The sequence below is a fragment of the Varanus komodoensis genome, unplaced genomic scaffold, assembly GCF_004798865.1.
Source record: "Varanus komodoensis strain SLA01 unplaced genomic scaffold, ASM479886v1 scaffold29_1, whole genome shotgun sequence".
Classification (NCBI taxonomy): domain Eukaryota; kingdom Metazoa; phylum Chordata; class Lepidosauria; order Squamata; family Varanidae; genus Varanus; species Varanus komodoensis.
Genome location: NW_025335759.1, coordinates 8,658,170 through 8,680,845, shown reverse-complemented (window position 1 = coordinate 8,680,845; position 22,676 = coordinate 8,658,170). Strand labels below are relative to the sequence as shown.

Here is a 22,676-nt window from a genome sequence, read left to right as displayed (position 1 = left end):
TTTATATGAAAAGTGATATAAGGACTGCACTCAGTACTTGTGGGCTTCTGAGAAGCCTCCGGTGGACCACCCTGGGGCGGCATGGGATTCTCCTATGTTCATCCTTAAAAACAATCAAAAGGCTTATTTTCATGGTTTCTCTATTTCAGCGTGGCAAGTTGAGCTGTGCTCAGAATACACCAAGTTCAGTAACGGAGCCCAAGAGTGCTGATCCAGCAGGGAAGCGAACTGTAAGAAGTCAAGCAGTAGAAGTTTGGGAATACAAGGTAAGAAGGTCAATCCATCTTCTGCTGATGACTATGAATAACGCAAAGAGAAGAGCTCGCTTCGCTCTGTACCAGACTTGAAAGGTGCAGAGGCAGGCAGTCAAAGCTTCAAATCAGTTTTTAGGAGAAGCAGAAGCCGAAGCAAAGGTACTGCATGCATGCCAGGTTTCAGTATTCTACAATGAATTTCACTGATTAAGTGACAATGGCTTGAAGTCTGGGTTGGAACAAACTTTTTGAAGCCAGGAGAATTAAAAAGTAAGGTTCAGGGGATGAAAGAAATAAAATGGTGAAGGAAAGCACACAGCAAGAAGGACACTCAAAAAGACAATATACCTACATTTAGGGGTGACTTTTCCACAGGTGTCCTCATTGCAACAGACTAAAATGGTCCTATAAGATTTCCTGTCCCCTAAATACAACATGAATGGGGAAGGAGAACAGATGTCCGAGGATTCACAGCCTTTTTCTATGGTGCGTACCATCTTTCCATCTACAGTGCCCAGGGAAAAACGCATTCTTTCAGAGATAGCAAAACTCCCATCATTATGACAAATCTAGCATGTTTAGCTGGAGGATGACAGTGCAAAGCACACAACACTCTTTCCATCACTGTGTCATGTGCAGGATCTTTATCAGTGATGACTGGGTCACATAGGATCAGGGCAGAGGGAGCTGCTCCCTTCCCAGAGCAGCATTTTATGCTCTGATATAGAACGGAATGGCAACAATTTTCTTAAGGGGTGCCTACAAGGACCTTCCTCCCCACCTATAATCCCATGCAAATCACATCTATACTATAAGCCGCCCAGAGGCTTCGGTGAATGGGGCGGCCTAGAAATTTTCTAAATAAATATACATGGAGGCCACGGTTTATGAATCCTGTAAAATGCACAGTGCAATGGATTCTGAGTGCCCAAGAGTTCATAATTCGGAAGAGGAAGGGGGAAAAGTTGGGAGCCATGAAAAATTTAGTGCAATTCCTGCAAAGGCTTCTCAGTGCTACCCTATTTTCCAGCTGTGGAAAGCTGGGTTTAGAAAGGGTTTTTGTTTGCTTGTTTGCTGTTTTTTGTCGGCCCATCTGTAACACAGACGCAACGGTAACTCCTGCATTAGTGGAGCTCTTTGTCCATTGCAGCTTTTATTTTAAGTTTTATTGGAGCAACCCATGGGCTGAACTCCACCTCCCCCCATGGGTTCACCACCATGGAGAACCATGGATGGCTCCTGAAAAAAAACCTATGCGGGATAACTTTGCTTTCCAGGAGGTCTCCCGCCCAGGCATTCTGAGAAATTCTCTTTGATGGATCCCTACAGTGCCCCTTGCACGCTGCCTCCAAGTCTGTGAGGAACAGCAAAACCCAAAATGCAAGCAGTGGAAATAAGCTTAGCCATAATTTGGCCATTTTAGTTCAAATCAGACTGAAGGCATTGTGCGACACGTTCCTTCGGTGTATTGCTGAAGAAGCCACAGAGGACCCACCCAGCACAGTAAGTGACCTTGCCAGAACCCGTGGTATATCCTCAGTCCTGATCTGGCTTAGAATCCTTCCCACCCACCTAGAGTACTTTCAGTATATGCGATGACACAGGTATCTTTCTTGGGAGGACAGGTCTGCATTACTCCCGTGCACTGGGTTCCAGTTTCATAACAAACTTCACACCTTAGAGTGGAACCTAGAACAAGGAAAAAAGTGGCAGGGGGGTGGGGAGTCATCTCATGCTTATACAGGTACAATTTAGAAATATGTGTAAGGTGCAGGTGACTTAAAATGTCCTGCAACATGGCTACTCTCTCTCTCTTTGCAAAAATCGAGGTTATGGAATCTTGTTCTTAGATGAATTGTGGTACATCCTTTTTTCCGCAGAAATGCAGATTGCCTGCCTAAAGGAACAGGTTTTGCTCCCTCGTGCTCGCACAGCTCTGTTGGGCTGCTGGTGGGTAACACATTAGCTGTTACATGCCCCATGGTGCTGGGTGTTGACCCCAGGCCTCGTACTACATGCCAGGTTCTCTAATGATCTCATATCCACACACTGATGGGATCTGAGGCTTTAGCAAACTGTATCATGTTCCTTCAGCTTCAGACCAGGAATGGGAAGGAGTAGATCATCAGATATTTTGAATTTCAGCTCCCAGAAGCCCCTGTCAGGCATGCAAGGAGTCAAAGTCCAAACTATCAGGAGATGTGCTGCCTGCCTACCTGAGCTTTAGATCATAGTCCTGGAAGCTACAGCTAGACGTCTAGGTGCCCACCTGGACTTCCAACAACTTTGCTCTGCTTTTTCTCTGTTGTGGTCAATGCACCATCTATATATATATAGCACTTCACCAAGTGAGATAACCAAGAGTGTTTAATTTTCTTTTCCTTTTGGTGGAGAGTAGTTTGTTTTTTAAAGAAGGATCTCTGTCCGAGGGGCTTATAAACTGTACTTTGGTCAGAGTGAGACCCTGGAATTTGGGATGGGAAGGTAGAAACATCCTGGCACTTAAGGGAAAACATGAACAGGTGAGGTGTGGTTATACTTCATGCACAAGTTTGGGTCAGTGGAGGATGAGAGGTGAAAACCTGAAAAAGTTTGTGGAAAAGCTGTTTTGTGTGGAGCAGTTTGAATGAAGGGAGAAAGGATAACATAGATGTACTGCCTTCCAGCTCTAAAAAGTCCTTGCACACTTCTACCCTTTGATATCCATGCCAGTCATGTAACAACAGAATTATCCCAGTGGAACAAATCTCCGATAGGTACCAGATATCCCTTACCTGTTGTTAGGAGAACAAAAGAGAAGAAGATCCCCAAAAAAGCTCTCATGGTGATGGTGATAGGAATAAGAAATCCACAAACCTTTCTCTCTCTCTCTCCCACCTGGACTCAAATGGCCTGTAATGATATCCAGGGCAACCACATATATATATCAGATGCTAACTTCCCACCATGAACTTGTAAATACTAAGCCAAATTGTTTATGTGGCCAAACAAAAGAGGTGCAAAGGGATATCTCTAAACCTGATGAATGGGCGACTCACTTGCAAACTTGAGTCCAGTTTAAGTGGAAATAACATTGTGCACACTATGGGTTTTTTTAAACCTTCACATAGACCCTGACGGTGTCCTTGGAAGCTGCAAATAGCATTAAGGCAGTTTTCACATGCTGTAAAAATGACTTTCCCTCTTGCTTAATGTCCACCTGTATTATTCACTGAATTAACTGGAATAGGAAATGAATGTCGCCACAGCACCATGACGACATTAGAGAGGATGGACAGCCCCCAGAAACGCTGGCCCCGCGCAAGTCCGTAGCGAAAGGAAGTGGGGATGGGTGGAAGGGAGAGGGCAAGGCCCAAGCCCTCCGCACCGGAGGGGCATGGACCTTTGGAGAAGTGGCTCGTGCAGGTCGCCAGCGGGACCCACTGACCAGCTCAACTGTGCTACTTTGGGAATGTCCTCACCATGATGGAAAGCCCGTCTGCACAGAGTCAGCTCATGTTGTCACGCCCAGTAACTGTCATTTAGGCCATGGAGGTTCCGATCGTCTTAAAGAGTCAGCAGCACATTAGGAAATCAGGTGGCTCACTGAAGTCACGGTTCATACGCTGTTTTCTTGAATTACTTGTTCTGTCTTTGATGGCTCACCACTCCAGACTCTCTGGAAGATCATGTGGAGCAATATATAGACTGTAATATATAAATAAATTGAGTCCCTTTTAGGGAGGCAAGAATGAGCAAAACTCGAGAAGAAGGGAGACAGAAGCGAGTGGGCCACCCCAAGACACTGAAATGAGAGAAGTGGAGGCACTTATCTCAAGGCCGGGCTCCCCAGGTGGGCAGGGAGGCTGGCTGTGAGAACAACCAAAGTGTGCAGTTGGTGGGAGGCGAATTGGAGCAGGGGGGCTTCTCGGACCCAGATGAGAGGCCCCAGCTCTTGACCCTGTTACCAGCCTCAGCCGGTCATTGGCTTGGGCAAACCCCAGGTGGACCCCAGACCCCAAGCCAAATGGAGCCTGAGAAGAGACTTAGGGCCAACAACAGTTTTATTCTAGTGCACTTTAGAATGAGGAGAGACAGAGGGGAGAGGCTTTCCCAAATCAGAGTCTCAAAAGAAGTACAGGGAACATACACAATCTACTCCACATCACAAACATGACGTCCATGTACAAAGTTGATTCATTTGCACGTTGTTGACTGTTCCTTTTGTTAGTTTACAGAAAAACTTTTTATTCTTCCAAGGACTTCCCTCCCATCCGTCCGCTAATAATCTCCCAACCATTCACACTGCTTCCTGTTTCTGCACCTACTGTGATTCATAATGTATTTTGCTACTTTTATTGACATTCAACCCAGTTCCAGGCATCATGGGTTCTCCCCATTTGCCTCCTTGGAGATTCTGCCGACTTGTCACAGAGCTCATGGAGGATTCCTCACTCTTCTGCCTCCCCACTCCCTCCTGGACAGGAAATGTAACATGGCCGCGACTCCCCAGCTTCATGGCCTTCCTCAGACTAACCTACGTCAGGCTGAAAGGGAGCGTCGTTGCTAACAAGGCCATGATGCATCAGCCACAGAGGAGGGTGGCCCAGTTAGAGGTTTGGCATGCAGTGAGGCGGTGTGTTCATTTTCAGAAGGGCCCTCCCAAAGGGATGGGGCGCAGACATACTCAGAAGGAGAGTTCCTGGAGGTAAATACCAGATGGGCTTCAAGAAACTGCTCTGTGCATGCTCAGAGATCCATTCTGGGTGTTTTGTGCTTTTGGTCAATAAAGAGCATTTTGCAAGGAAAAGGTCTTGTAGCTTTGAATGTGCAAAGGAGAAACCTCCAGCTCCTGACAGAATTCCTGATTATTTTATTAAGATTCCTTAATAATATTACTGATATTGTGTGTGGTGTGTATGCATCTCAATTCAGATTTGATAAATTTTCCTATTAACATTTTCCAGCTTCTTTGTTTGAAAATTTGCAGACACATTTCTTTTTGGCTTAGCCATACGGTGTCTAACACCGAACTATCTAAAGGAGATGCTTGCAGCTCAGGGACTTTTCAGGATGTTTTGGTGGAGGGATCCACGTTGGGAATGGGGAAGAGGGCTTCCACGGGAGGTGGTTGAGGCCCCATTGGTGAAAGTGTTCAAAGATAGGCTAGACATGCACATGGTGGGCATGCCGTGTGCAGAGCTGGCTGGAGCTGGGGGTCAGACTAGATGGCCCAGGAGACCCCTTCTGAGTCGCTCTGACTCGCTCTGTTTCTATGTTTCTAAGAGATTTTCATCTGGTGGCAGCAGAAATGGCTTCAGAAAGAGTTGGGCAAAAAGGAGTCGGTTAATTATTTTGCCAACAGTTGCCAGGGTTTGAACCAGAATCTGTAGGCAATTTAAGCTAAGCGATACAAGCATCTATTAAATAATTAGCCATCACACATTCCAATGCCATTCCTTTGAAGCATGGTATTTATTTTCATTGAGGAAAAAAGAAAGTCTACTGGGGTAGTGAAAATTAATTCAGAGCAATGGATGAAGTAGAAGCATTCTTGGAAGCGAAGTTGAGGTAGCCCCACATGGGTGTCTTCTAGGAGAGGATTGTGAGCAGCAGAAGCCCAGCTGAGGTCAATAGGATAAGCTTGGAAATCCGGGAGCCTTTGGAACTCTCTCGCTGACACCAGGCCTTTATCACAACAGTGTCCAAACCTTCCAAGTCAGGCATTTGTCCGTAATTGATTGCGTAGCAAGTGGCTCTAGTTGTACAACCCATCATGATCAAGTTCTTAATTCCTTCATCTGGGCATGGAAGAAAGGTTGAGAGATTAGGGGAACGAACTTGGACAGAGCACCCCATGGGAATAATTCCTTCCGTTGGGGCATTCTCAGCAGGGATGACACCAACCTGAAGCAGTGGCAAAGCTCAGCATTTCCCCACTGATACCCCAAATCACTGAATAGCCCCACACCCACAAACCTTCAGAGGGGATGTACAACCCCACACAAATGTGTGTGCATATGCCTCTCAAGTGGGGGATGGGGGTTGGCTCAGCCCAACACTAGAATCATTCCATGGGGCTCCCACAAGAGAATGTCCCCATAAATGGTACCCCTTAGGTCAGATCTGCTTCTTACTCCACTCCCCTGAAGGCATGGGAGAAAGATGGCTCCTAGGTCCCGGGGACTTCTCATCCATTGCAGCTTTTCTTTTGAGCTTTATGGCAGCAGTCCAAGGTTCTGAACCAGTTTTGGGAAGCTCACCAGCCTCCCTTGCCTGATGGGTACCCAGAACTTGCCAGGGGAACACCCATCTCACTGGGTCTCATGGAAGGGCTCCCTCACGACCTAGGCAGCCTTCTCCATTGGTTCCACCCACTAGGCTGTGCAGGAGTCAGACATCACCGCGGATCAAGCCCATCCACACCCACTACACCTGCCTCCAGAGGAGGCCTGGCCTGCCAGCACAGGATCTTTGGAGAGGTTGAGCAGCTACACCACTCTCCTCGGCCTGTCATTACCACTGCCCACCCACTGCCGGGCATAGCATTTCACTTTTTGTTTTTTTTAATGTCATTGTGTTGCTCCTATGTACATTTTTAAATCTGTAAATCCCCCAGAGAGCCCAATGGACTCTGGGGTGGTATAAAAGTATAATCATCATCAGCATCATCCGCAGCTGAAATGGGGGAGAACTCATATTCTCATTGCTTTCCAAGCAAAACTTACCAACGTATTTCCGGGAAAACATTTCAAAGCAGAAAGTCTCTGCTCCATTGCAGTGTAATAACTCTGGTTCACACGCTCCTTTCCACGAGTAGCAGGAGGGGCACTGCTTTCCATTTTGTCTGCCCAGCGCTGGTACTATTTCAAAGGAGAGAGAGAGGGAGACAAAATCTGCAGGCATCTTAAAGACAGTCAGTCCTGGAGAGACCTATAACATTAAAACAGCATGCAGGTGTGGCTGCTGTGGATATTTTAAATTGACTGATAGCTTTAAAGAGGACTTGCAGAAAGGGGGCCTCCCGACAGAGGGCTAACCTTTAGTGCTCAACAGATTTTCTGTACTATGAAAAATGATGAAAGTGGTGAGAACACACCAAGTTGTGGGGGGGCAGCTAAAAATGGAACCCCCTTTCCAAATTCCATGAATGAGGCATTCCAGAGAGGCTCATCTAGAAGCACCCAAATTCATAAAATATAGATCAACCCATGGCTATTAATGACGTTCACTTAATAGAACCTCCATCCTCTGATGCAGCGTACTGCTAATTACCCTTGCATGGGTTCAAGAGTAGGCAGGCGACTGCCTTTATGCCCCATTTGTGGGCTTTTCAGAGATATCCAGTGGTTGGCCAGAGTGGGAGGCAGGGGTTTAGACTTGATGGAATGTTGCACTGAACAGCTTTGGGGATGATGGGAGCTGTAGTCAAGCACATCTGGAAGATAGCAAGTCAGGGAAGCCGGTTTTACAGTCCTTCCCCCAGCAAAGAATGGGGGGGGGTACCATTTTGTGAGGGTGCATAGAATGCTTTGAAATAGCAAGGTTCTCCTTTTGTTTACTTTTTGGCAGAAAATATCTCCAGTTGAGCTGGACTCAATCTTCCAGGCCAGCTTTCTTTTCTTTGCAGTGTTTCATGGAGAGACACTCCTGGCATCCCTAGGCAAGGCCCCCTAGTATTGTGTGCCCCCACAGCCTGCAGAGGGAAGGGGTCCGCTTCCATCTGCCAGAGGCTTCAAACTACTCCTATATTGATCCAAGGTTATATTCTAAGGTTAGTGTAATCTGCCACCTAGTGACCAAATGGGGTACTGCAGATTTCAAACACGTTGACATGTTTAAATTCATTAAAATCATCACCAATATCATCATCATCATCGAATAAATCAAAATCATTTCTAGGGTCTTATTAATATCCAGGCCATGTTTCAGGCACCTAGCTTTCCTAGTTTTGGCACGGTGGCAGAGAGAGCAGACATAAAGGTAAAGGTTTCCCCTTGACCTTAAGTCCAGTCATGCCAGACTCTAGGGGCCGGTGCTCATCTCCATTTCCAAGCCGAGGGAGCCGGCGTTCGTCTGCAGACAGTCTCCATGGTCATGGGGCTGGCATGACTAAACGCCGAAGTGCACGGAACGCTGTTACCTGCCCACTGAAGTGGTACCTTTTTATCTACCTGCATTTGCATGCTTTCGAACTGCAAGGTTGGCAGGAGCTGGGACGGAGCATGGGAGCTCATCCCATCACCCCATCTGCAGATTCGAAATGTTGACCTTTCGATCAACCAGCTTAGCAGTTTAAACCACTGCGCCACCCACAGTCCCAGAGCAGACATATCTTTCATTATTATAGATAATTAATTGCACCTGTTAGTCCATGATTGTGGACTAACCCTAAACAGCTTGGGACCTGGATACCTGAAGGAACGCCTTCTTCCATATTTGTCCTCCCGCCCCTTCAGATCAGCAGCAGAGGCTCTCCTCTGGGAACCCTCCGTGAAAGATATTAGGAGGCAAAGTACCCGGAGGAGGGCCTTCTCTGCGGTAGTGCCCCATCTATGGAATGTGCTCCCCAGAGAGGTCCGCCTGGTGCCGTTATTTTTTTTTTGGTGCCAGGTTAAGTCCTTTTTATTCCAGTGGTATTTTAATAAGTTTTAATATTGTTTTTTCTATGTTTTTAATTGCAGCCAGTGTGGGTCAGGAATTTTATTTATGTTATTACATTGTATGCCGTCCTGAGGCTTTTTTGAGAGTAGGACGGCATATAAATATTTTAAATAAATAAATGATTGTGGCTAACCTGCCCTCAGGGACTCCATCCCTTGAAACTGAATCTGATTCCTATGTTGATAGTTCACAAATGATTAATGCAAAAATAAATGCAAGAAAATGAGATGCAGGCTGCCAAATGCAACGTTTGGGGCTTGGGTTGATGAAATAAAAGAAACAGGCAATGGGGGGGGGGCGCACACACTTACATTGAGGAAAGGCTTTTGAGCAAGTTTTTCCTTTGCAGCAGGCCGTGGCCGACCGTAAGACTTTGCCATGTCCCATATTCATGAGATGTGGGTGTAGCCTGCAGACTTTAGAAGATGCACAGTGTTTCTCTATTTTCTGAACCGTTTTACCTTCTAAGGAAAAATAAAGGGAAAGATTTATCCCGTGAGTAGGAAAATGTCTGCTAATAAAACCACTGGGAAGTGCTTGGCTGAAGTCTACCCTGCAAGTAAGCAGAATCTGTTATTTGTAGCTTTTAGCAACCAACCATCCCTTCATAAGGACCCTTTAGCAGTACTGTCACTTCAGGTTCTCAAGCGATTCTTGTAAAAGTTGGGGCAATTAAGAAAAGCAGAAACACCACTAGCACCCTTTACTGGGCTCCTCTGAAATTCCTTGAAACACTTGCCAAGAAACTCTTCCGTAGTAGAAAGAATTTCCATGGGGACCACAAGATCAGGACTCTGCATTTACATTGCTCCTGAGGTCATCTGGACTGCAGTACCAGTCAGTCATATTGTCAGCCCTGCACGACCACATCTGGAGCTCGTGAGAAGAGAAGAGGGAAGCTCATAAAATATTGCTGGGTGATGTTTACTAGAGTTTAGCTGAACGTGAGTTTGAATGCAAGAACTCTATATTCTTTAACATCTATCAAACTGAAGGCATTTCTCAAGTAGCTTATTAAACTTATTCGGCTTTATTTCTTTATTATATATTTTAATCCAAACAAGAACCAATTTGCTGCAGGTGGATTGCAAACAGTGAAAAGACTAAGATGCAGCTGCAAATAGTTAAACTATAAAATACAAGGCAAATATATAAAAGAATAAAATATGATATGACACAAAACATTAAATAGCAGAGGAATGTATAAAACAGCCAGAACAATTTGTCTCTAAAGGCCTGGAGGAGGAGAGGAGAGGAGACTTTGACTGCTGCTGAAAAGATAACAGGCGCCAGATGAACCTCTCTGGAGAGGACATTCCATAGTTGAGATGCCAAAAGGAAGCATCTGGCTTCCTTTAACAGGGACACCCAGAGATAGGCCACATAGGGGTATGAGCAGATGCATAAGGGAGGAGATGTTCCTTGAGAGATGCTGGCTTAGTTATCGAAGAATAACATGTAACAAAGCACAACCCACCTTCCCCAGGACATGGAGAAGGTGAACCCACAAGTCCAGGACCAACCGACACTCCGTCCGTGCAAAGGCTATATCTATCATGACTTGGCCTCTCCAATGCTCTGAGGTGGCCCACAGTTCTCTCCTACCTCGAGAATCTTCAAATAAGTGAATGGCACAGGTATTTTCATTAAAAAGGCAGGTCTCCATTTCGCCAGCACATGTGGTACCATTGTCCGAACACTGTTCACACTCCAGAGAAGCAGCTGGAAGAAGGAAGAAAGAGGCTGGATGAAGAATCCTTCTGGACAAGAATCTTAATGTGCCAGACAGCATGACACCCTCAAGCGTCATATTCTAGCACACTAAACAAGACTGAAAGGGAGGCCAAATATGAGATGGACTGAATCCATAGAAGAAGCCACAGCCTTGAGCTTGGGAGAGCTAAATTGAGCTGGCACAGACAGGACAATTTGAAGGGCTTTCATGCATAGAGTCACCACGAGAGGAAGACAGCTTGACGACACATAACCACAACAAACAAATCAGTGAACTCTTCGAACTTGACTCCTTGTAATTAATTGATTGATTGATTGATCTGGAATGCGCTCCCCAGAGAGGTCTGCCTGGCGCCGTCATTATTTGCTATTTTAATTAACTGTTTTAATTATTTATTGCTTTTATTTATTGCTCGGATAGATCAAAGTTTTATATTTTTGTATATTGTTATGTATTTGTTGGAAGCCACCCCGAGGCTTATGCGAATGGGGCGGCATACAAGCATTCCAAATAAATAAATAAATAAATAAATAGATTAAAATCTTTCAGAGTTCGTGGTAAAAAGTTCTCTGCTTTTCTGCTGTAGTATTCAACAAAAGCAATAGAAAATAGGTTCTTTGTCTTTTAAATATGCTTCCTTTAGGACATCTATATTTAAACAATTATTGATAATGAATTTAAAATATTTTTTAAAAGGTATCCTTCCTCTGTCCCCATTAGTCTATAGGTCAACAGAGAGAGCTTTTGTAGATGAGGTAGTCTGGCCTACTGTTTCTACTTTCAGTTTTGTTTGCAGAGTTAAGATCAGAGCTCTACATGAGGCTATTTTCCTTTCTTGTCTTTCCATACTTTCTGCTACAAAACATCTGTCTACGTAATGGAATGGCATAGAAGAATAATGCAATGGCACCAGTAATAGGAAAGTATAAGAATGTTATTTATGCACATAAATCTTGTAAATATGTCTCATTTGCCATTCCAAATGCAGACGTGAGCAGAACCCATTCTCCTAAACAGCTTACAAATTCTCTGATATGCATTTGTATTCCAAGAATGCACATTTTTTAAAAAAATAAATACGCCTTTCCTATTTGCACAAAACAAACAGATGGCAAAGAAATGTGATAAGTGAGGAGAGATTCAACTGAGCTTTTCACACAGTTAACTGATGCAAAGGGAAATCAGCTTTCAATACATGGGGGTTAGAATCCTGTTTGTGCTTCTGATCGAAACATCACCAGCTCTGGGCCTGCTAAGCCATGACAAGAATTTTGCATCTTCAGACCTCTGGTTTAGTGTTGCTGCTAGGGATGCAATGGCAAATCCGGCTGCAGCATCTCTTGCCCCATTGATCTCCAGGCTTGGTTGAGCTGCCCTGGCTGGCTAGACAGATGTGCCCTTCTCGCCCACTGCCCCGTGTATACCCCTCTTGAAGCCACACACTTGGTGGAAGGGCCTGACCACCCCCATTTTACTGCTTGGTGCCATATATAATTTCTGTGACTTGATTCTGCTTGCTCTTTTCTATTTTCTTCTAGTTGTTGTTATTAGTTATCGCTCCACTATGAACGTTCATCACCTATTGTAGGGTGATCTAATGAACAAAAGAACGGATTGTTGACCCTCTAAAGCTTGCAGTCTAAATTATAGCAAACAGGAGGGAAGGGAATGGAAGGGCAGGGCAGAGAAGAAAGTAGGAAGCACTGATAACAAAGGGATAAAGCGTGGTGGTGGTGTAGTGGTGAAGGTGTTGGACTTGCACCCGGGAGAGCCATCTTCTAGTCCCTCGTCAGCCATGAAGCTCATTTGGGCAAGTCATGGATTCTCAGCCTAAGCTACCTCACAGGGTTAGGCTAACTTAAGTGGAGTGAAAGGAAGCGGCATTGGTAACACAGCCTTCCATTCCTTGAAAGAAGTGGGGAAAGGATGGGGTATAAATCTAATGATAAAAAGAAATGAATAAATATGTGCAAGCAGAATATCGGTTACATATGTTCAGCCTTTGTTTCAGATAGTGATAAGTTGTACAAGGTCGATGTGAAGGCTTATCTGTAGAGTTGGCTTTAAAGGAGAAATTTGAAGAGGAAAGGAGAGAACCACTTAAGAGACGGATCTCCATCCAACTCTCTAACTCTGTTGGACATAACATTTATCATGTATGCATACTAGTCATGACATACCAGCTTGGATCTGGCCCATCTATTCCAATGGAACAAGTCTCCAAAGGGCTACCAGCTCCTCCTTACCAGTTGTTAGAAGCACAAGGAAGAGGAAGAGTCGCAGTGCAGTCTGCATGGCGATGGGAATTCCACAGTGCTAGCACAGGGATGCTTTCTGTAGTGAAACAAATTCTCTGGCTCAAAGGACCTTTGGTGACATCTTGGGCAAGCGGGTACACCCAATGCTTTACCCTCCGAAACCTAGCAACACAGCAAAACGATATGTCTGATGTTATGCTTGTGGAGATTATGTAGGAGATCCCCATTTTCCCACACTCAACAGCCATCCAAGTTCCCTTTCGGGCGAACCGGAGCGTACAATGCAGCCACTGTTGTCTTGTGGTGGTAGAAGACAACTCACTGTCCTTTGGGATCCCCAAAAGATCAAAGCTAAAGGATGGTGAATGTGCCATGCTGCGGTGTCCCTGCTGAGGAGAGCGAGAGGATGATTTCAATCAGACAAGAGATGACGAAGTAAGAGCAGGTAGAGTGAGATGGGCAGGAGACATTTGGGAAGTGGGTTGTGTGCTCTCCTGTATTAAGATCAGCAATAATGAGTAATAATAACTAGCACTAATGAACTTCCTACATCTTGATCAGCTCTAACAATGATATGCAACTGCATGGAAGCTCAGGTTCAACTTACCGGCAGTAACAGTCATGAAGGCCTCTAAGATTCCATTTCTTTTAAAATGAAACTGCCTTTATCATCACAGCTACCAGATTGCTTCCTCGGTGTGGAAGACATGAGAGAGCCTATGAGAGGATATGAACAACTGGGAGAAATTTATATGTATTTATTAATTAAGACAGATACTGGTCTTGAACAATTGGCGTTGACCAACTCAAAAGTGCTCCACCATGTCCGTACGGGAGCCCAACCAAAGTTTCTGCTCTTGTTGGTGTGTGCCATCAAGCCATCTCTAACTGATGGCAAGCCTGTGAATGAACACGCTCCAGACTATCCTGGCCTTGACATCCCTGCTCAGACCAAGTAAACTCGGGACTGTGGCTTTCTTGATGGAACTGATCCACCTCATAGCTGCTCTTCCTTTTCTCCTTCTGCCTTTCAGTTTCCCTGGAATGAATGTTTTCTCCTGGGAGTCCTGCCTTCTACCATGATGTGCCTGAAGTAGCTTCCTGGAAATCCCAGCCCAAGCCATGGCATGAGGTGTGTGGCCTCCCCAGTCTCGGAGAAACAACTGGGAGGCAGCAGACTTAGGTAAGAAGGGAGGGAGGGAGGGAGGGAGGAGTCCCTAACCTACTACCAAAGCAAGCACCCTCTTTGGGAGGAGCTGTGAGTGGGGCCTGCATTCACCCCCTTTCTCGCTTGCCTGGGAGGCCACCCCAACATGGTGTAGTGGTTAGAGTACTGGACTGGGACTCAGGGGTTCTGGATTCAAGACCCTGCTCAGCCATGAAGCCAACTGGGTGACTTTGGGCTAGTCACAGACTCTTAGCCCAGCCTACCTCGCAGGCTTGTTGTTGTTGTGAGGATGGAGAGTAGGAGAAGTATGTAAGCTGCCTTGATTTCCTTGCAAGGAAAAAAGGATATAAATATAAAATATAAATAAATAAAGATGGTGGCTGCAAAGCAAGCACCAGATTGAAGAAAGCTGATTCAGTAGATGATCTGCAGTACATTCTGACGTATCTTCTTCCAGGAAAAACACAAGCCAGGGGAAAGAATGCTTAGCATGTCCTTCTGAGTGGCCCTATTAATGCAACTGCCTTCACACTCAGCCCTAAAGGGTTGAAGGAGCATCATGTGGCAGTCCTACAGCTGCTTCTCCATCCAACTCAACAGGAGGTTCCCGACACATTCTAATGAAAGCAGGTAAGGAGTAAGGGAGTGAGACCCGGCATTACTTCTTTCCTCAAAGATCTGGACAGGTAGGTCTCTTGCAAGGGGCTGAAGGAGCATGTGTGATGATGTCACAGTAGTAGTGGAAAAGGCTAATACACTGCCCAAAATAAACAGCACAAACATAGCAGGGATGGGGAGACTGCGGGTGCATTGCTGGCCCTGCCTGGCTGCTAACCTCCCACCTTGGAAAGAGGAAGTTCAGTTGTGCCATCTTCTTTAGACTCATGGATCATTGCAAGAGACCCCACCCTGTGTTTGACTGCCCCTTTCTGGCACAGCTTGGCCTGCAATTGCTTTAGGAGGAAAAGAAACTTCAGGCTTGAGTTTCCCTCTCTTCCATATTTGCCCTCCCGCCCCTTGAGATCAGCAGCAGAGGCCCTCAGGGAGAGACATCAGGAGGCAATGTACCCGGAGGAAGGCCCCATCTGTGGAATGCGCTCCCCAGAGAGGTCCGCCTGGCGCCGTTGTTATTTTTCAGCACCAGGCTAAGACTTTTTTATTTAAAAAATATTTTAACAATGCTAGATAATATTTATAGGTTTTAATTGTGCAGCCAGAGTGTTTCTGGGTTTTAACTGTATTTTAATTGTATTTGTATTATGTTTATTTATGTGAGCCATCCTGAGGCTATAAGCGATGGGACAGCATACAAAAATTCTAAATAAATAAATGAATTGTAAATGGTCATTTAGTGTGACTGAGAGGACAAGGCGGCCTCTGGTGAGCCACATGGAATATTAAGGAGATCGTTGAGAGAAAAGGCACCTTTACGCAACTTGTTTTCACACTACAGCCGTTCACTGCTGAGATTCTGCTCCTGTCACTGCTGCTGTCCAGGCCAGGGCGAGAAGCAGGTGAATGAGCAGCTTGCAAAGGTGAAGAGGAGGAAGAGGACCAGTTCCAGGGAGTTCTTGAAGACAGCCCCTGCTGGGACATGGGCCCCTGGAAGCACCCGATCATGCCCCTCTTGGACCCAAAGAGAATGCAGAAGCATTCAGAAAGGAAAAAGAAAGTGAGGGAGAAATCCTATCATAAGGATTGGAAGCCCCAGAACTTGAAGGCTTGCTAGCGTTCAATGCAGCATGGGAGAAGTGTTGGAAGCAGTCTTCAATTTCTCATCCCCATTTTTGCTAGACAGACTTTTTTCTCTTCCCCTCCAACTGCCCAAGCCCATATCCAAGGTCACTCTTACAACCTCGGAGTCACAACCAGTGTGATTCTTTCTGCCTCCACTCCATGTTCAGAGTCCCAACTCCGACCTTGGAGCAAATTTTCCAGGATGGAGATGAGGCTCCTGCTAATCCTACAGCAACTTGAAAAATATTAGGGAGGCAGGCTTGACTTCCAGTTCCTGAACCTGCCCCTGGTCAAGCTATTCAGCATGCAGAAAGGAGGAAAAGAAGGCTTCCTGGCCCAGCCCAATCATCCTCCACCCCAATATTCCTTTCTCCTTTGGTGTCTTTCACCCCACTCCAGCATTCCCCTCCACAAAGCCTCTTTCCTCACTATTTTTCTCCCATCCCTATCCCTAGTCTTGTTCCTTCTTTCCATCACCTTTTTATCCTGCTGATTCTCCCCAGCCCTAAGCTCTTGCCCCTCCCTCCCAACCTCTCTCTCTCTCTCTCTCTCTCTCCCCCCACATCTACCTCTTTTAACTACCCGGGCCCCCTTAGCAGCCATTACGTTGCCACAATCCTCCAGGGCAGCCATGTTGCAGTAGCGCCCACAATGGCTTCCCAAATGTGCACACAGGACCAAAGAGGGTGTGGCCCCCATGTCATAACTGGTTTCCATAAACGATGAAAACCAAGAGGAAGTTTCAGAGAGAGAGGAAGCAAAGCCATCTACAAACCCCCCTTCCAGCTTATGAATGGGCTGGTACCTACTGTTACTTCAGCTCCCCTGAGCACCCCTGGCGAGAAAGATTACTCCTAATGAAAGCCTGCTTGACTTGCACTCCTGCCTTGCAGCCTGCTGCATGGAGCCTATGAAGTTCTCCTCAACTTCTGCGTGCATCCCCCAACACACAGAGAGACGGGCGCTTTAGTCTACAAAGCCTTTTCACTGCCATTAGAGGAACACCTTCAATCAATGAAGAAAGAACATTTAATCACATCGATTAAATTACCACAGAAAGCAAGGTTCCTGGAAGTGTCACCAACATTTCTATTCATTCCAAATTTTATTTCAGATTTGACTTCCAAACCATTTTATTGCTAGACCAGCACAACCAGGCAAAGGCTCGTACTTTTTCCTTCTCCAACGTTTGTGTTCATTCAAAGAAACCTCCAGAAAGTCAAAACTCTTGAAAAAACCAAACTTGCACAAGAAAGCTTGTATGAAAAAATGAGGAGACCTTCTCTGGTGCCAAGATGCTGCAAGAGACTCATTACAAGAGGTGGTTCATCAGCAGGAGAGCCAGGAAAGTGAATCCAGAGGATGGAGCGACCTTGACTAGAACATCCTTGGCTGGTTCACACGCTATGTCTTTCAGCTCAGTCCCACGCAAAATCTTCCCTCTGTACCTATTTAATGCTGCACAGACGGCTTTAGTAGTGCAGCCCTTTGTGGTGCTGTTTATGGTGTCATCTTCTGGATATGGAAAACAATGACAAAGAGTCAGTAACTCGCAACTGGACTTTACCTATTTAACAGCCACACCACTTGAACTTCAAGCCAGCTAATCCATCAGTCGGTAGGTGAAATAAAAAAACAAAAGTCCTTGGGCAGTGATCTGTGTTTGGGTTAAAAGCTTGTTCTGCCCATCTGCCACCTGTACTGAATATACCAGGCTGAGAAGGAAAGAGTTGCATCCAATAAGAGAGGCACAATAAAAAGCAACAATCAGTTGCTATTTCAGATTTCCTTTTATAGGCTGCCTCCCTTTAGCTGGACCACGGGCTTCTCTGCATTGATCATGCCCTCTCAATCCCCAGTTCACAGAAGTCTGTGGATCCTTTTCATGACATTAAAATGTCCACCACAAAAATGCACGAGGTTCTTGTTCTGGTTCATTCCACACTGGAAAGCAAATGCCTCTTTTTCCTTGTTCTAAAAGTAGCTGCAGAAATGCCTGCAGGGCAAAGTCAATGTGGAAAGCACCCACAAGCCTAAGAGGAAGAAAAACTTAGTGAAGTGGAGAGTATAAAATAAGCGATACCTTTGTATGTGACAAAACCGAAGCAGTAGTTGTCTGCTCCTTTACAGTGCACCACCTCGTCAAGGCACACTGACGACAAAGAAGAGCAGCCTGGGCAAATCTTTCCATTTTGAACCTTGCTCCTGAATGCTGAAACTGTGAAAGGAAAGGAGACAGACAATTTGAGCTGGTTGAAGAGACAATCCTGTCCATGTTTAGCATTTCTGTATAGCCTGAAGTGCTTGTTCTTGCTAATCTCATGAAGCTAAGCAGGGTCAGGCCTGACTGAAACATGGAGGGGTGACTTAACTGTTGTGAATTGTCCAGTAAGCTTCAGTTACCCATGGTATAAGAAATGCAATTTAATAATGATGATGATGATGATGATGATGATAGGGGAGAAAAGTTGACAGAAAAAGGGCTTTGGGGTATAGGCCTTTTTTCTGTCCAAATATACATAGGACTATACCCTTAATAATATATATCATAACTGTTAGTAAATTAACACACCATCTACTAATCCAACTGCTTGTTATTGCATTACTATGCTGAAATGGCTTCAAAATATACATATCTGGTGTGGGAAGTGGCCACATACATACTCACAGTGGCTACAATCTACCAGGAACTACTTCTAAGCCAACCCTGCTAAAATAAATGGGGTGTTTTTATGCACCTCCCATTCATTTCTGTGGGTGAGGAGAGGAACCTTCTCTGTTGATTGTATCCTAAGATTCTTTGCCTCCATTGGCCATTTTTGTTTCCATTAGAAGTAAAGCTGCGGCAATTATTGATATCAATGGTGCTAAAAATAAAAGCACTCTTGTTTTTGAATTCGAGCAGCGTCATTTTGAGGTGGACACAGAGCCCACTTCGAGCCCACTAGATTCGAGATTTTGTTTATTTCATTACAGGTTTTCATCAATTCAGGCTTGTAATCCAGACTGCAGCTCCCCTGCCAGGGATTCTGGGTGAGGATCATGTTGACCGACAGACCCAAAAGAGAAAAAGGGCATAATCCTTACATTCCAGAGGGGGTGTTACGCAGGGACTCCCAGAGCAACAGAAGGTATTTTCCCTCATGAACTGTCCTTCTCCATAAGTCAAATCAATGAGTCCAAGGTCGCAGTCATCATTATAGACACAACTCTTTTGAAGAGCAAAAATGTTGCCATGAGCTGCAAAAAAGTGGATCTATTTAGTAGATGAGAAGTGTTACAACTGGGGGATTTAGCATACTCTAAACAGACACCTTAGCTGAAAGTTCTTCTTGCCAGATTAAAGCTCACAGTGATTGAGAAGAATGCCACTAAAGCTGGGAAATGATCCAGTTTGTGGTGATTGTAGTAATATAGCTGGTTCAGGGGAAGGGGGGATGGTCCTCTTGGGAACCCTGGAAGATGCAAGTGGAGTCCAGGCAGGCTGCATTTGGCCCCCTGGTTTCCGTACTCCTGCCTTAAATAATATGATTTGAGCAGGCCAGGAAAAACCTCTTCCTGAGGTCTTGAAAATCCACTGCGAGTCAGAATAGAAGATGGCAGGCCAGAAGGACAACTGGTCTGCCTCACTATTGGATGGCATCATGGATTCAAGATTTTGTACGAAGCTGCTGCATGTTCACTGCCATGGGCAAACTAAGACACCTCTCACCCACCTCCTTCGTGTTCCATTACAGTGATGGCACAAGAGTTTTTTTCCTTAGGGCAAATCTTCCAGTCACCTTTGCAGGTTTTTATTCCCGTGCAAATTTCACATTCTAAAAAGGTAGCTGTGGGAGGGAAGATAAGGTGTTATAGAAAGCACACGGGACAGGCAGAAGAGTGTGGCACATGGTAAATATCTAAACTGTGGATAACTAACAGAGTGCACCTCCAAGCTTTTCATTTTTAACTGCAAATCATATATTTCATCAGAAATTTCATCAAAACAAAGAGAACATTCTAATCACATGGCTTGAATTCATCATTTTTAATTTATAGGCATGAAATGTGTTTGTGTGTATGAACATTCAATTTTCTAGAGTAAAATGACAAGAATTTTTAAAAAGCTTCAAAAAAGACAGTCCAAATATCCACATATATGTCCATGTTTAAGTGGCATCAATATATCACTATCTTAGATGCTGAAAGTTAAGTCACAAATTCTTTGTATGTGAGCATTTATCCTTCCAGTCCTGTAATATCAGTCTTTTAGCACTCTAGAGAGGAAAGAAAATCCATTGTTGCTGAACATGCTTTACTTTCTTGGAAGCAAGTGGATCATTAAAAAACACATGTACATTAAAGAATTAATTACTTGGTGAATTAATATTAAAGGATGTTCCAGTACAAAGTGCAACCCTCTTCCCAAAAGGAGGCAACAACTGGACAATATGAAAACATATGATTAAAAGAAAGATTAGCAGTATTACATCTCCAGTAATGAGCTGACTTGGATAAACTTGCTTTAAGAGATTTTGACCTGGTTCTCATTGGGATAGCAAGCCTTCAGGGGCAGCAAGCCATGGAGGGTTGTCAGAGCATCTGAACTCAGCCCAGGTGATCCCAGGCTGGCTTTTCTCAGCCATGGAGCCCACTGGGTGACTTGGGGCCAGTCTCAGTCCAGCCTCCCTCACAGGGTTGTTGTTGTGGGGATGACTGCGAGCAGGAAGAGGCGCATGACGTAAGCTGCTTTGTGTTCTTTAAAAAGAAAAAAAGTGGGATATAAATCTAATAAATGAATAATAATTGAATAAACTGGCAAAGAAAGCAGTCTTTTCTTGTCAGTTCTCTTGTATGCTACCTAATCTACTGCTGTGTTCCCTTTGATGGTTGAAACATGCAAAGGAATTGACCAGGCAAGATTCCACCTACTGCGCCACTAATTCAGTGTTCTTAGTCTAATGCTAATCTAATTTTGCAGGAAATTGTCCAGAAAACCTACATCACTGCCTCTGAGAGACCAGCCTTCTCTTCCTTTGGGAGCCCTACTGGGTATTCCAACAAACGCCAAGTTATCCCACCCCAGCTGCGACTGGCCCACTGAACCGGAGGGGGGGTGTTATTTATTTATTTAAATCTTTTTTATACGGTCCCATCTAAGACGTCTCGGGACGGTTTACAGGTTCTTTCTTCCCACACCCCGACGGGCCGAATTAACCAGCTACTCCTTACCTGTTACCACAAGCACCAAGAAAAGGCCCAGCCGAAAGAGAAGTTGCATGGACAGACCTAGGGGAAACCGTTGCACAGAAGTAACTCTGGGTCCCAAAGAACCGGCAAAAGCAGCCAGAGAAGCCGGATGAATTAAGAAGGATTTTTAAAAATACTTAGAATTAAAAGGTCCCACTGTAAGGACGTCAGGCCTCTAACGGCAAACCGGGCTTCCTGCTGCAGACTTTCACCCTCGGAAACACAGGGGGCAGCGAGCCAGGCATGGAGATGCTACAGAGAGGCAGGCAAGCCCTGCTCCGCCCCACATGTTTCTAATCCTGTTCGGGAGCTGCAATCCTGCATGCGGTTCTAATCAAACGGAGTAGCCTCGTCCCAGAGACTTCATCCTCTCTTCTATGGCTTATTCCTGCAGATAGTCCTTCTGAAATTTAGATTACAATCTCCGTTTCCCCTGCAGGCTTTCTCACTTCTCTTCCCTCTCAGGCTTGTTTATTTTAGGAAGAGAAAGAGCAAGAAGAAATGAACTTTTAGCCTTGAGATGAAACCAGCAGTCAAGCACAGGGAGGAAGTTTCTTAAGATGCATGAATTCTGAGGATATGAAAGCTGATGTGCAACATCCTTCAATTAAATCAATTCTGCCTTAGTAAATACTTCAATCATAAAACCGATGTAGCATCACTCCTGCTTAATTCCTTATTAATGGTGCCACCCAGCCTCAAGATCACCAACTGGCAGAGGGGCCTTATAGCCTATTTTACGGTTCTTTATGAGAAGAATTCCTCTTTGGGGGCAAATAGCGGCTATGAAATGCAGTGAGGTTTCACTCCTGCAGCCTTATGCACCCTTTCCTGGCGTTTAGCCCCACTGAGCTCGGAGGGAGTTACTTCCAAGTAAACACCCAGAGACTGCTGAGGGGGGGAATGCCAGAAGAACCCCCGTGGTGCTTTTGCTCCTGAGTAAACCTGCCGAGGAAACAAGAAGATTGAAACGAAGAGAGACAGTGCATGGGTGAAAGAAGCCCTTTGTCTGGCCGACTGCAGTGGGCAGGGCCTTCTCCAAGGAAAGCCTCGACAAAGGCCTTGTTTCCCAGGAGAGCCGCAGGCCTCATGTGCGGCCTACACGGAGCAGCCCAGCCACCTCCCCGTTTGCCTTTGCTGTCCCTGAAGACACTGTAAATTGGGACCTACATGCAGGCTGCATCCCACATCTTTCCTCACTGCTGCACTAAACACAGTTGTTTCATGTAACATGACTTGCTAAGCAATGCTTTGAGTTCTGACCCATGATAAAATGATAGCTGATTTTCCTACTCCAAGCCAGAGAAGCTGCTCCTACTGGTAAGTAATGGGGTTAGGGTTGAGGGTCCCCAAGATAGTTTGTCAAATTCTAGAAGAGTGAGGAGAACTGTTTCTGGTGATATTGACAGGAGAGAAATACCGAGCAGGGACTAGAAAAAATCCACAAGATTTTTTCAATGGACCTAGTGGGAGGAGGGGCACTTGGGCTTGGCTTCAGGGGAAAATGTATAAAAATATTCTTCTTTACAAAAGTCAATCATATGCCACTTTGATCATGAATTCTGGGCCCAGAGGTCTCCCCCTCACATCCTTCCATCTCTGTGATTTTCTTATAGACACTTTCAGCATCTTTAGCCACATTATCTAGG

The 22,676-nt window shown here is 45.2% G+C and overlaps 2 protein-coding genes across 2 annotated transcripts in view; both read right to left on the bottom strand.

The window, feature by feature from the left end:
* The window catches only part of LOC123026052, a 29,593-nt gene extending 16,080 nt beyond the window's left edge, over positions 1-13,513 (bottom strand). Inside the window, exons 1-2 of the mRNA XM_044435286.1 lie at positions 13,498-13,513; positions 10,503-10,619 (exon numbers count right to left, since the gene is read on the bottom strand). Of these exons, the coding sequence (XP_044291221.1) occupies positions 10,503-10,619; positions 13,498-13,513 (133 nt within the window). The remainder of the gene's footprint in view (positions 1-10,502; positions 10,620-13,497) is intronic.
* A 3,288-nt stretch (positions 13,514-16,801) lies between these two features.
* Positions 16,802-22,670, bottom strand: LOC123026089 (phospholipase A2 inhibitor NAI). Its single transcript, XM_044435337.1, has 4 exons — positions 19,512-22,670; positions 18,883-19,035; positions 17,879-18,013; positions 16,802-17,310 (listed from the first exon to the last, which is right to left on the bottom strand). Exons 1-4 carry the CDS (start codon positions 19,525-19,527, stop codon positions 17,108-17,110), a joined length of 507 nt encoding a protein of 168 aa, XP_044291272.1. The 5' UTR covers positions 19,528-22,670; the 3' UTR covers positions 16,802-17,107.
* Between the last annotated feature and the right edge of the window lie 6 nt (positions 22,671-22,676).

Coding starts and splice junctions, on each gene's coding strand:
- LOC123026089 (XM_044435337.1), bottom strand. Junction 18,014..18,882: donor CGTAACACCCCCTCTGGAAT/GTAAGGATTATG, acceptor TTCCTTTCACAG/TTTCAGCATTCAGGAGCAAG. Junction 17,311..17,878: donor CGGTTTTGTCACATACAAAG/GTATCGCTTATT, acceptor TTCCATATCCAG/AAGATGACACCATAAACAGC.